General features: G+C 36.7%; 1 protein-coding gene across 3 annotated transcripts in view; it reads left to right on the top strand.

The window, feature by feature from the left end:
• The window catches only part of DENND1A (DENN domain containing 1A), a 198,403-nt gene that overhangs the window by 145,396 nt on the left and 39,714 nt on the right, over positions 1 to 13,293 (top strand). For all 3 annotated transcript variants that reach the window (XM_054174197.1, XM_054174196.1, XM_054174198.1), the window contains exons 14-18: positions 6,604 to 6,705; positions 7,254 to 7,341; positions 7,906 to 7,946; positions 9,702 to 9,773; positions 10,861 to 10,917. In XM_054174197.1, the coding sequence (XP_054030172.1) occupies positions 6,604 to 6,705; positions 7,254 to 7,341; positions 7,906 to 7,946; positions 9,702 to 9,773; positions 10,861 to 10,917 (360 nt within the window). The remainder of the gene's footprint in view (positions 1 to 6,603; positions 6,706 to 7,253; positions 7,342 to 7,905; positions 7,947 to 9,701; positions 9,774 to 10,860; positions 10,918 to 13,293) is intronic.

Below are 13,293 nucleotides of genomic sequence, written 5' to 3'. Positions count from 1 at the left end.
GCTGAATCCTGGAAGATTCATGGATTTGGATGAGTTTTGGCTTTTTCCATGTATCTAAGAAATCAAAAAAAGGCAGAATAGTAACATTTGTGACCTTTGGGTGTAATGGTTATTTCTGAATCTTGGCCAATCAGTTATTGTTTGGGGGTTTTTTTCTTACTTTAACAGAATATTTGGTTCCTATTGAGTTTTAATAAATGAAGCAAAAGAAAACAAAAGCTTGGCATTTATCTCATAGGAAATACTTTGTGTAGATTTTGTTTCCAAGCATACTTTTATGTTTTGTCATGGTATAAAATAACTCCTATAAGGAATTACACTATAATTTTTCTCCTTTTTGTATTGTCACTAGTGTTCCACAATAGTTAAAATAGAAAAAGGCCTTTTTGTTATAGGGAACCTGAATTGGTAGCTGCTTTGCATGCAGAACATACTAGCTTCAATGGGAGTATTGCTCATGGAATGATTGCAGAACTGGGCCCTGAAATTACCTTGCCAGCTAATGATAAAATCGCATGCAGGCCACAGGGGTTTTTGTGGAATAAATATAAGAGTGGAACAATATACAGTACACATTATACCAGTAATTTAAAGCATATTCAGGACAAAGAGAGAGTTCCTAGTGCAGGCAGCATCATAGAGATTTGCTGTATCTGATAAAGATTAGGTTTCTCAGCTCATAATACCATACTATTACTTTTCTTTTGTTAGTCTTTCAACACCTACACTCATGCATTGACACAATATCAAGTAGGAAGAGGAAGAATAGCCTTGTATTTAAGGTACTGAACAGGGATTAAAGAAATTTCGGTTCCTTTCCCTGGCTCTGCCAGAGACTTTTGTGACCGTGTACAAGTTACTTATTATTTTCATGCCTCTATTCTTGATCCGTGAAATGATGATTTTTTTTTTTTTCTCCTCCTTCTTTTTACTCAGCCCTAAATGCTTTCTTGCTGGCTTCTTTGCACTTCATCTTCCAGGTTTGTTGCTTGTGTTCTAGAGAAGCGAGGCTGTATCAGTTGCTTAGGGCTGGATGATGTAGGTGATTGGGAAACCGGGGCAGGCAATGGCTCGAATTAGCCGTGTAAACACTTTGCAAGATGGCTGGCTCAATTGCAGTAAAGTACTTCCATTATTTGTGAATATCACTATGTGTCATTTTACTTGGTCTAACATGAAAATGCCAGGTGTCCTAATAAACTAAAAGGGTTTGGAAGGAGAAGGAAAAACATTCCTGTGTGATGTACATTTTTTTTCCAGTTACATATTTTTTACTAAAAGTATCTCTCAAAAGTATAGATTCTGAAATGAATTTAAAAAAACCAAAACAAACAATGTTATGGCTCTACAAGAGCTTATATACCCTTGAGAGGAACATGAAATCAAGTTTGATACTGGACCAGTAGTGGCAATGAGCGTTTACACGAGGCAGTGAGTGTTTGGACAGTACAGCCTGCATTGCTAAATACAGTTTTAAAAAATTCTTTTCAAGACTGCACTTAGCAATACTAATCTATCAGAACTGGTAGTCTCTTTTTGAACAGAGTCTTAATTCAGTTTGCTTTAGAAGTGTGGTCAAATCTCTGAGCACGTGATTTCTTTGTTCCTGAGCAGCATCTTGAAATGCTAATAAAGCTGTGGTATCATTTGCTTAATGCAGGGTATTTGATCTATGCTTTCTTGATTCCATTATGACTGAGGCACATGCAAAGAGCTTTCTTGTGCTGAATGTATGTACTGGTTATAGGCAGATTATTTGTCGTTGCAATTGCCAGCTGAATGAGCCTGTGTCCTATCAGGTGTCTGTCACCAATTTCATATTTTCTTTATGGAATCCTGCTGGCTGACTTCCTCAGCTGTGATGAGCTAATCTTTCCTTGACGTTGTAATCACAATTCTTGAAAGGTCTGCAGAGCAGTAAAGGATGTGGTTATTCACAACATGTAGGTAGTAATAAAACAGAGATATATGGATCTCTTGCATGTCATTGTTCTTGCAGTGTATTTGGGGTTTGCAGCAGAGCACACTTGACACTAGACTTATAGCCAGTAGACTGTCACATTGTCATCTTGCTCTGCACCTTTAAATTCCACCCACATTTTTTCATTTCGTGGCTGGTTTACTGAGCAGCTCTAATGGCTTGTGTATTTATTAGAGAGGCTTTGAAAGAGCACCTACACAGTTTAAAGGCATGCATACAGCAGCACTAAATTCATTACTCTACACCACATGCTGGCCATGATAATGCAGGAGAGATTACTTGTATCTTCCATGGCATAACTTTTAAGTTGTCTAAACAAAGTCTTCAGGTCTGGGTTCTTGAATTTTTTTGTGGGTTTTGTTTGGTGGGGGTTTTTTGTTGTTGTTTTTTTACCATTAGTGTCAAGTTTTGTGGAATCTTTGCTTATGCAAGTGACTCACTGTTGACCTAATTTGAACCCTGTCTTTATTATCTTTATGTAATTTCCAGCAGTTGCATGCTGGCTTTAAAACTCCATTATCCAGATGCACATTTTGGTGTCTCATGTCTTGCAGGAGTAGGAATAGATTTCCAGGAGTTATCTTAGTACCTGTGTTTCTTTCCAGAAGTATCATTTCTATCTGGCTCTGTCCCTTCCTCTGTTTCCTCCTCTAATCTGTGCTGTCTTCTGTCCCACCTATATTTAGTCCTTTATATTCACTGTGAAAGTTACTGTCATAACCAGTTAGCTGGCCTGTCTGTGAGGATGTTAAATCAGACAATTCAGATATGATACTTCTCTCACTGACAATAACTGTCTGCACGAGGTCCTGTACCCTATTCTCAAAGGAAGTTTTTCTTTCTGGTTTCCTTGAAAAATAGGGGATCATGCTGAAATTTTTTACAGTGTAACAAATCAGAATTGGACTTTATCTTTCAATTTCTGTTTTGGTTTCTTAAAATACAACAGCAGGTTTCATGAAACTCTACAACGGTCCAAAGTAAGTCCCAGACTCATTTCATTTTCCACTTGCTGCCCTAAGTATTTTTAAACATTATTTTAGAATGTAACAAAATTCCAATTTAAAAATAGGGTTGGCAACAGATCACATGTGGGCTGAAACTTTTCAGCTTTTTAAGGGATCATGAGACAGCAGCACTGCCCCCATGAACTTCATTATGCCACATGAATATAAAATATTCATATAAAGGGAGATTTGCAAAGGCATAAAGACAAGGCACCTGATTTTTTTCAATGCATCCGGGAATCCTAAGTCTTAGTCTTCTATTTTAAAGTTACTTCTCCTGTGTTGAGATTACATATTCAATGTCTTGGAAATGTGTACATTTTTATATTAAAAAGTAATTTTGTGATCCAATCTTGAAATATATGTGTATTATCTAATATTACAGATTAAATCAGGTTTTTCCATGGAAAAACCATGCCCTCATCTTAGCCTCTGTTATGCATTTATAGGTGGAGAAGGGAACAATGGATATTTGAGGTGTTGACAAATCAAGACCTGAATTTTAATTTGGAAACAGCAAGTTTAGGAGTTGATGGGTTTATATCAGGAGTTGATGGGTTTATATCAGGAGTTGATGGGTTTATATAATTTATTGTAGTTGTTTTATATGTGAACAAGACATTCTTTTCACAAAATATCTGTAGTTCTTAGCATGTCTCCTCATGTATGATGTCATCTGTCACTAAAAGCAGAGCTGATTAGCTTTGTAATTTTCTTGAGTGATTTAGTTAACTGTAAATGGTTTTATTGTCCAGTGTGTCTTTATGTAATGAAACTGTGGATGGGGGTTGGCAAAACGTGTTCATCCTTCTGGAGGTCATGGAGGGTGGAAGGTACTAATGCATTCTAAGCTGAAAAGCTCACGCTTGACCTTGATGATTAAAGTTTTTCTTATCATCTAGCAGCTGAATTGTCTTTTAAGAAGTCAAAAGGTCTAATCAACCTAATGAACTAACTCAATCATCAGTACTTTGGGGAAGGAAGTGTGTTAATGCTGAAACAATACTGGGCTCCCTCAGCTGCAATATGTGTGTTCACAGGAGTGACTGTAAGAGGAGATGATGGTGTCATGTTCTATTGGGCAGTTCTTTGCACAACATTCACACACTTTTCTGGCTATGGGAGAAATTTTGGATTCTTCTAGATTATAGGAAGGATTGTTTGTTTCCTTTAAAATGTTTGGTAAGTAAGGGTTAAATGAAAGCAAAACATTCTCTGGTAAACTTCTTAGCTGATCATGGACTAAACTACATTTTCCTTCATGAATTCCTCCCGGTTCTTTCACACTCCACATTGTATCTGTCAGACAAATATTTTTCAGGGATCCTTTGTAACATTCTGGTAGCTGAACTTGATGGGAAGCCTTTTTCACAGTGGTCAAGTAGACATTACATCCTGCTCTTTGATGTGCTGTTGCCCCTGCCCCGCTTGAAAGTGTCCATTGCTACAGTTTCTGCAGTAACAGATGTGTTTTCAGTCTACTAAGATTTTAGTTTAGTAATTGTTGTGCTCTGTAGTATCCTGACTTTTCCTTGGTACCTAAGAGAGAGTCAAAACCAATCTCAAGTGGGATGGCAATAGCTAAATACAGTATTCAAGTTTTTGCATGGGGAGCTTATAGTAGTCCAAATTGTCAGTCCCATCTCAAAATCAAATGGCTTTTCCCACCTCTTGCTCAAAGTCTTGTTTTGACACTTCCGTGTCATGCAACTCTGTCCATTTTTGCCATCCACTAACATGAATGCATGATCAGATGGAAATGCATTAAAACTTTGATTTATGAAACAGAACCTTTGTTGTGGGCAATAGTCTGCCATGGAGACCATCACCCGTGTTTTGTATACCAGGCACATACCATACAGACCTGATTTTCCAAGCATTTTTCCTTTGTTTACTTTGAAATGAAGTGTTGTATGATTCTTTATCCTGATGAGAGCAAAACCACCAGGGGGAAAGAAAAGCACCTTTTCACTCTTGGGCTTCTTACTCTGAAGTATTGTGGTGATTTTGGTCTTGCCTGTAAATACCTGCTAGAGTAAATCAAATGCAGATTGTTATCTTCACAATGAACTACCCTGAAACTGTAGTTGTCACATAAGAAACCTTTCTTTTCTAAATCCATGAAATTCATTGGCCCAAGGAAAGGGTCACAGAAACTGTCCTGAAAGAGGAACTTCTTCCCTCTTGAATGAGACCCATCCTGTGCTTAGACAATCACTTGCAATTGATTCTTTCCCTCATTTTAAGAAAAAATTGTGACCTCTGGCATTTTTTGTCCGCTGGGTTAGAGGTGAGGTTCGTGGCATCATTGTGGTGATTGTGGTTGCCCAAGTCATTGGAGGATAGGAAGAATTCTATTACTGTGGGCTGGTTATTTGAAGTCAGGTACTTCCTTCACTTTGCTTATAAACTAGGCTAAGAACTGATAAAACTGTTTGGACCATTTAGTTGCAGTGGTGAGGTCAGTTATGGCAGGCAATTGACAGCAGGTGTCAGCTGTCAGGCTGATAAGCTCTGGTGCTCTTCCAGACCTCAGCTGAAAATGTATCAATGAGTAAGTTTCATTGTGAACTCAAGGAAAAGGTGAATACCCGTGGATTTTATGAAATATACCATCTCAGTGTGCCTAGCACAGTTTGGAGGATTTTGTACCCTTTTACTATGGTTTCGGTGTCAGAAGTCCTGGGGCAACATAGTGCCTTCCAACATATGCTCAAGCAGTGCTGTCACATGGGAAGGTTTTGAGCATAGTCATTTTAGTGGCCTTGTTATCCTGGCTTTCCACAGCCAGTGGTAAACGAGATTGCTAATACAAAAAGCTGTCAGAAATTGAGTGATACCACTCATTTAATGGTGGTACTTTAAGGGGTTTTGGTGTCTATGTTGATTTTGAACACCCAGCAGACAGAGTCTCCAAATATGTTTTAATATGAGTATGAAAAAGCTTCCATATTAATTATCCATCCCTATAATTTTATGTTTCTTTGGCTTTTTTGTTGTTTTAGTTTTAATTCAATCAATGTATTTCCATGCTATGATGAGTATTTGTAGATTTAAGTGTGGAGGAAATTTGTGCCCTTATGGCAGATGCACAGCAGACTTCAGCATTAACATAACTCATTAAAAGAAGATAAAAGTAGAGCTGCAAAACAATTTCTGTCTTTTGCCAACAAGGTTGTGAAAAAAGGAAATTTGCTCATTCAGTTTATGAAAGTCTAATCTTCCTGAACTGTGGGGAGAACAGAGCAGACATTTCTGGCATGTTTGTGCAGCTTGGACTGGCTGGGTCTACTGAGAAAGATAAGGAGAATATACAAAATTCATATGACTGTGTGTTGTATTCTGAGGGCATTAAGTGAAACCACCGTTCTGGATGATGGAAGTTTGCTTTAGCAAAATGTGCATAAAGCAACTGTGTTTTACTTTGATGATGTGCAATTTGCCAGTTTCCAACCTGTTTCTCAGTCACATGTCTGAAACTTGGAAACAAGCTGCAATCTACTCAATGTTATGTAAGGGCTACTTTATTTATCTCTTTATTTGTAAGTAAAATTTGGTGGCTTCAAATTGATTTAGCCGAAGCTTTTTCGGTATGTAATGATTTGAATTCCACAGGGTGAACCCATTACGTTTTGTGAAGAAACATTTGTGTCCCATCGTTCTGCTGTCATGAGGCAGTTTCTTCAGAATGCCATTCAGCTCCAGCTCTTTAAGCAGGTACTGGCTTAATTGCTCTGCTGTAGAAACAGATTCTTTAACAATTAAACTGTTTAGTTTTGAGAGATTATTTCTATATTCCTTGATCTGTCAGCTACATAATTTATGTAGTTAACAGCACCTTAATTCCTCCTTGGCTGGCTTTTCTCAGATTCAAGTGGTAAGACTTTCTTTATTTTAAGAGTGATATGTTTTTTTTTTTCCTTTAAGGGTGTCTGTGTGCATTTTTGATCTGGGCATACCTAGACCAAACATATCTGCTGTAAACTTTGTAGAGAAAACACATTTCTGTTAAACTTGGTATTGCTGCTTCAGGGAAGCTGAAAACATGTCTATAGGCAAACGCAGGAATGCTGGGTTTTAGCAGATCTCCATGCCTTTTTGCACTGGTAAACATTTAGCCAGCTTTGGTTGTGTTTCCATTCTATTTAGAGTATCTTCCCAATAGGAACTTTGAGGTTACTCTAGTAAATGAAGCATAAAATCTTTCAGAAAAGAAAAAGAATGGGATGTTGATTTGTTTGCACTCTCTTTTAACACTGATGTAGTTCATCGATGGTCGTCTGGATCTTCTTAACTCTGGTGAGGGCTTCAGTGATGTTTTTGAAGAAGAGATTAATGTGGGGGAATATGCAGGTAAGAAATAAACTATGACAAAGTAATTTCAGGCACCATTTTTGATTTACTGCTTGTGGGCCATCATGATGCAGTGGGTCTTTGTGGTTACCTGGATAGCTGAGGCTGCAAGATCCCTTTAGGTTGAAGTGTCTTAAATGTTTGTTCTTTCTTCTTTCCAGAACTTTGTTTGTGTAATGTAGTTTGTAGTTTGCATTAGGTCTGTTTGGTCTTACAAAACCTCAGCTTTACCTCTTGGCTGAAGAGCGCCTGCAGTGGAGGATGCTGGAAAACTTTTGGCTTTACCCAGGACCACCTCAAATTTGTTTTAGTGAGCTTAAAAAAACATTATTGGTTTTGAATGTCTGAGAGACAACCCTGCTAAGGTAGAAATGCCTCTGAGCAAGTAACAGAAAAGTTGTAGGTATCTCATAATTTTGTTGTGTTTCCATTAGAAGGATGGTTGCCCTGTTCTGTTTCTGTAATGTTCGTGCTCCTAGAATGACTTAAGTGCTATCACTTCACATTTCTAGCCTGTTTTCTATTTGGTGGAGAGTTACAGTTTGTTTTTGTGATTCTCTCTAGGTAGTGACAAATTGTACCACCAGTGGCTCTCCACAGTAAGGGTAAGAACACAATGTTCTTCCAACAGACCTCCTAATTCTTGCTGGCCCATTGTACATTTCTATGTGACTGTTAACCTCTGTCCCCAAAACCATGACTGACCTGTTTCCTGCAGTGTTTCTCTGTGACCAACTTGCATTTAGTAGTGAGAAACTAATGTACTCTTCAGATGAAGTAATGAACAGAAGGAAAAAAAAAAAAATCTCTCTAGCAATTCTCAGGCTTTTAATCCCACTTTTAATGTTGTGGAGACAGCTGGAAATTGGTCATTGTCATTTTAGAAAATAATGTGGGTTTCATTCCTTTTAATAGAGAAAATGAAAAAAGAGGGAAAGCTCCTTCTAAATCTAAATGGTGTGAAGTGCTGAATGAGGACAACACTGCAAGGGATGGTTTAGTGCACCAGTTGTATAAATCAAAAATTAAAATACTGTCAGAGAATAGTATGCTGTTATAGCTGATAATTGACGACTACTTCTAAAAGTCTCCTTTGATGCATGAAATGTGATGTATTGACAAGCAAAATATTTCTGGTTTATTGGTACAAGCCAGCGGGAAAGACTGAATTGTTTTCTGGCAGAACTGAGTTTTGCAGCATTCCATTTGCTTATTGTCCTCATTATGAATGTAATTGTGTTCCTTACACTAAATTCTGGGCTCCATATTATCTTGATAATATTGAATTAAAGATATTACGTAGCTGTCATGCAAAAAATTCCATTGTATAGTTAGGTAAATATCTAAATATCAATGTAGATAAACACATAGATTGATAAGCAATTTTAAGATTATAAGAAAGCAGAGTGGCTGAGAGTGAATACAAAAATCTATGTCATTAAATTCAACAGTTTATAATTTCTGTTGAAGATTAATTGGTAACAGAAGTGGTAAACCTTAAATCTGATTGCATCACACACACACAGAGAATCAACCAGGTTGGAAGAGACATCTGATCTCAAGAAATAAGATTTTGCACTAAAATAAGAAAATATAAAAATATATTTATTCCTTGCATTTTACCCATATTTTGTATTTATCAAATCAGATACTCCACAGCAGTAGTCAGTGCTGTGGAAGATGTGTAAAACACCGACCAGACTAACAGATTATTCTGCCTGACGTATTTACTGTCTTATGACTTGGATTATGTTCACCACATGCAATTCAGCCTTTTTTTGGATTTAATGTTTATGATTGTAGTTAGATATAATTTTCCCTCCGTTATCCCTTGTTGAGCACTTAGATCTTAAAAAGGCAGCATTCTTTTGATAAATACTATTGTGAGATCCTGATCAGGACAATAAGAAAAGATACAACTTCTTCAGACTGAGTGTACAGGCTTTCCTGAGCTGAATTTTCTGCCCCAGACATTGAGTATTTGCTGGGATGCTTTTGTCTTAACCTGTTTAGAATTTTAATGTACAGGACAGCCCTGAGGGTGAGTGGAACAGTCACAGAACATGGTTTTGTGAGACAACCTGTAAGACAAGGGGGTCTTGGTGTTAGGAGACACTGACATTTTGCACTTGAAATGTGTGTATCAAGCAGAATTCAGGTTCCTCTGGAATACCAGATAAACGTTTAACATGTTTTTACTTGTGTTCTTTTTCTTTACATTTATTATCACATTAAAGGTCAGCTCTGCTAGTAAGCATAGTTAATGCTTTGTTATTTTAAGTTAAGAATGGTGGATTTTAGTTTGTTGTTTGCTTTAAAGAGCTTTGATGAAATTTATTCTGTTGTCACTGTAATTATAGAAAGGAAGTGGAGCCATTTTAAATACAGTAAAGACCAAGGCTAACCCTGCCATGAAGACTGTCTATAAGTTTGTAAGTATCAAGTACTGGGTTACTACTGAGATAAGAGTCTAATTGCAGTTCTGTTTTAACCTTTCAATTGAAACTCAAGACTTAACTTCATTTTTATTGGACTCACAAAATTACTTAAATCACTCTTTCTTCTAAATTTCAAATTTAGATGGAAAAGTAATTTTGAAATGTAAACATAATTGAAATGCAAAGGAGGAGGGCAATTTGTGATTTCTTTTGAAAGTATAGATGATAAATTCTATTTATTACATTGAACTATTTCTGGGAAATAGTGCCTGTATGCTCTACTAAGCAGCACTACCATCTCATCATTGCTCTGCTGGAAATCATTGTTACCTTAGGTTTCTCTGCTTGCAGCTTCATCGAAATAAGGGAATCCTCTCATTTTACAAATTGTTTCCATCTTTTCTAAATGTCAATTAATTTTCCCTAGAGATTTCTTATACCTGCTTATTTAGAACTCCACTTACTGCGTTATTCTTTAAATGAAAATGTTTTCAGTTCCATTAAGAAACAGCTAGTATGTGACTGTGTTATGTATGGCTGCCAGTTCCACTGTGCAAGATAAAATGACAGAAACAAGGAGGGATTTCTTATAAGCTCAATTTTAGGGAATAATTCCACAAAAGACATTGATAATTATTCAAACCTTTATTTTCTCCTGCCTTCCTCCAGCCTGAGCGAGACAAAATAGGATAAGATTAGCTTTACTAGATGAGAACTGGCATCCAGAGCACTGCAAGGAAAAAGTTTGTAGCTTTACTGTAACTGTTGTTTGTCAGCTTATAGCAAAGATAAATACATAGAGGGGAACACCACGTGTGCAAAAAGATGAAAGATGTCTGTGGCATCAAAACAGAGAAACCACAATTTTTGCAGTGACTGTGGGTGTGGTTTTTTGTCTGGGTTTTTGGTGTTGGGGTGTTTTTCAGCTATTTGTTTTAATACATCTTTAGTATTCCTTACTTTTGTTTGTTTCCTTGCCATTTTTAGTAACCAGAGAAGGTGAATCTTGATGCTCTGAAATCAAGCGTTGTCACTGCTGGTAATAAAAGGGGATTTTAACTTAAATTAATTTTTCATGCAGGCAAAAGATCATGCAAAAATGGGAATAAAAGAAGTGAAAAACCGCTTGAAGCAAAAGGTACTTGAAGTTCTTATTCAAAATGTATAAGCACCATGTATGAAATACTTAGCCACAAAAAGCATTACGTGATCAATAGGAAGCTGTTTGATACAGTGTTGTTAGCACACTTCAAAATGCATTACCAGCTGTCTCGGATTTTTCACACTGTTATAAATATTCACAGACCAAAAAAAAAAAAAAAAGTCTTCAAATACATTAAGGCTCTGACTTAAACCCACAAAAGCCAGAAAATTGAGTGCTCTGTTTGGAGTGGTCTCTCTCCTGTCCTTTGTGCTGGGGCATTGTGGAAGGGGACTTTATGTGAACTGGGAGATCTTTCCTGCAGTAATGGCAGTGAACTTTTTGCAAATGGCAAATCGTTGTTATTCCTACAGTAATCTCTCAGGGAGAATAGTATAGTGTCTGTCTTTGGGAAAAGGATTTATGTTTCATGAGTGTCTACTGTAAAGTTTAGATATAAAGGAATTACAGTTGGTGTTCATTTCAGGATTGGATTATTGCAGGAAAAAATACTCAAGCTGTGTGTTGTTTTCCAAATCTTTCTTTGTTTGTAAACACTAAAATTCCAAGAATGCCGAATTGTGTTTGAAGAATGTATTATCCAATACTAATTGCCTCTTTTAAGCCAAAAGTATGGTCATATTGATACATACCTACATTAAATCTGCCTTAAGTTTAGTTCTGATATTCTGTTTATTCTATGAAGCAGAGCTATTTGAGTCTTCTGGGAAACCAAGACAGCTAACTTGCTAATAGAACTGAAATTTTTGTTCATTTTGTAACATAATAGTTCTGGAGTTTCTTTAATCTGTGCTATCTCAGTAAATTTGTTCTCTAAATTTCTAGATCATCATCTTAAGATAGCTCTGTAAATGCGTTCCTGTGGCACAGACAAAAATCTACCTGAACATGCCAACACAATGTTCATACAAAGGGGTTATTGTGCAGCCAGGTTATGAATTGACAAAATGAACTGTGTTACAAACCAAGTGCTGTTCACTCTCTAAACAGCAGATTGCTGGAGATTTTTGAGTAAGACAAAGTTGCTTCAGATGCTTTTAATGCTGTTTCGTTTTGTTACACTTACTACTTTATATGTGGCCACTTCGGGCATAATATGAAAACATTAGAAACATGAAGCAGCTTTCTTGTACGTGGAATTCTTGATGTAATTCTGTGTGTTTCACTTCTGGACGTAACCTTCATGAATAATGAAATGTTTGGCCTTCTCATGTGCATTTCTAAAGCAGTTGGAGCTGTGTAAAATTACCAGATTGTTTTCCTGTATTTTAAATGCTAATATAATTGTGTGTTATTCTGTGACATTTGTATAAGAGGCTGAGAAACATCTTGTTCATGCATTGCTTTGTTTTATTATTATTGTTGTCTTCCTAGTCCTTCAAGCAGCAGCTCTCTTTTTTTAAAATCTCACACAACATTTACAAATAAACGGCCCAGTTTTGTTTCACCTTCCTTATTATGTGGCATGCTGTAAGTGAGATGGTTAACCATGATTGTTCAACAGTGGCTTTCAGAAGAGCTTGAAAGATTTCCAGGAATGGGTGAGGCATACTGCTCTACCTCTCCTTTCTTCACTAAGTCTGTTCTTTCTATCCCATCCTCTTCTCCATTTTGAATGCAGTCTAGGAAAATAACTCTAAAATGAAATATTGCTCTCTTAAGAGAGATAAAAATATCAGCAATTTTTTTGGCCACCCTCGTGTTAGTTTTAATCTAAATGAATGTGATGCTCTGTTGACAAATCTATGAGTGCATTCTCAGCCATTTTCCTGTGAGAATGGAGCTTTTTTCATGTATTTCTTTACTGGTACATGCCAGTGTTAGCTGTTTGAAATTGTGGCATAAGTACTTAATTTCTGCCAAGTTTGGGATGCTAGTCTTTCGTCTTCTAAGGATAACCTAAGGTTATTTTTAAACTGAACTTACTATCCACTACATTGTAACATATTATTTGCCATTATTAATACAAAAAGTATGCAGACCACTGGTAAGAAAAAGTCAAATATAAACATCCCTTTTCCAGTTTTTCTGCCAAATATGAGCAGTTTCTGTACAAGATAGAATTTAAAAATCCAATAAAGCTAGAGGTCTGCTTCCTACAACTCTGCATAGCAATGGTGACCTCTTAAATATAATCAAGAGCCCATTTTGCCCTTGGTCTGCTCCAGTCTTGGGTTTGAATTGCAAATGGGAAATACAGGATTGACCTGTTGAGAGGTCACTGTGGTGTGTGTAAGGTCCTTCTTTAATATGATAGTAGAGATTGAATGGGGCTCTATTTCCATCCCTTGTTCATTTGTGCTACAGTATTTCAAAGCAACAGAAATAGTTTTCAGAGGATTCTTATGAGTG

This window comes from Dryobates pubescens, chromosome 29 (genome assembly GCF_014839835.1).
Source record: "Dryobates pubescens isolate bDryPub1 chromosome 29, bDryPub1.pri, whole genome shotgun sequence".
Lineage (NCBI taxonomy): Eukaryota > Metazoa > Chordata > Aves > Piciformes > Picidae > Dryobates > Dryobates pubescens.
The sequence above is the reverse complement of the archived record's forward strand: the minus strand, read 5'-3'. Positions and strand labels throughout refer to the sequence as shown.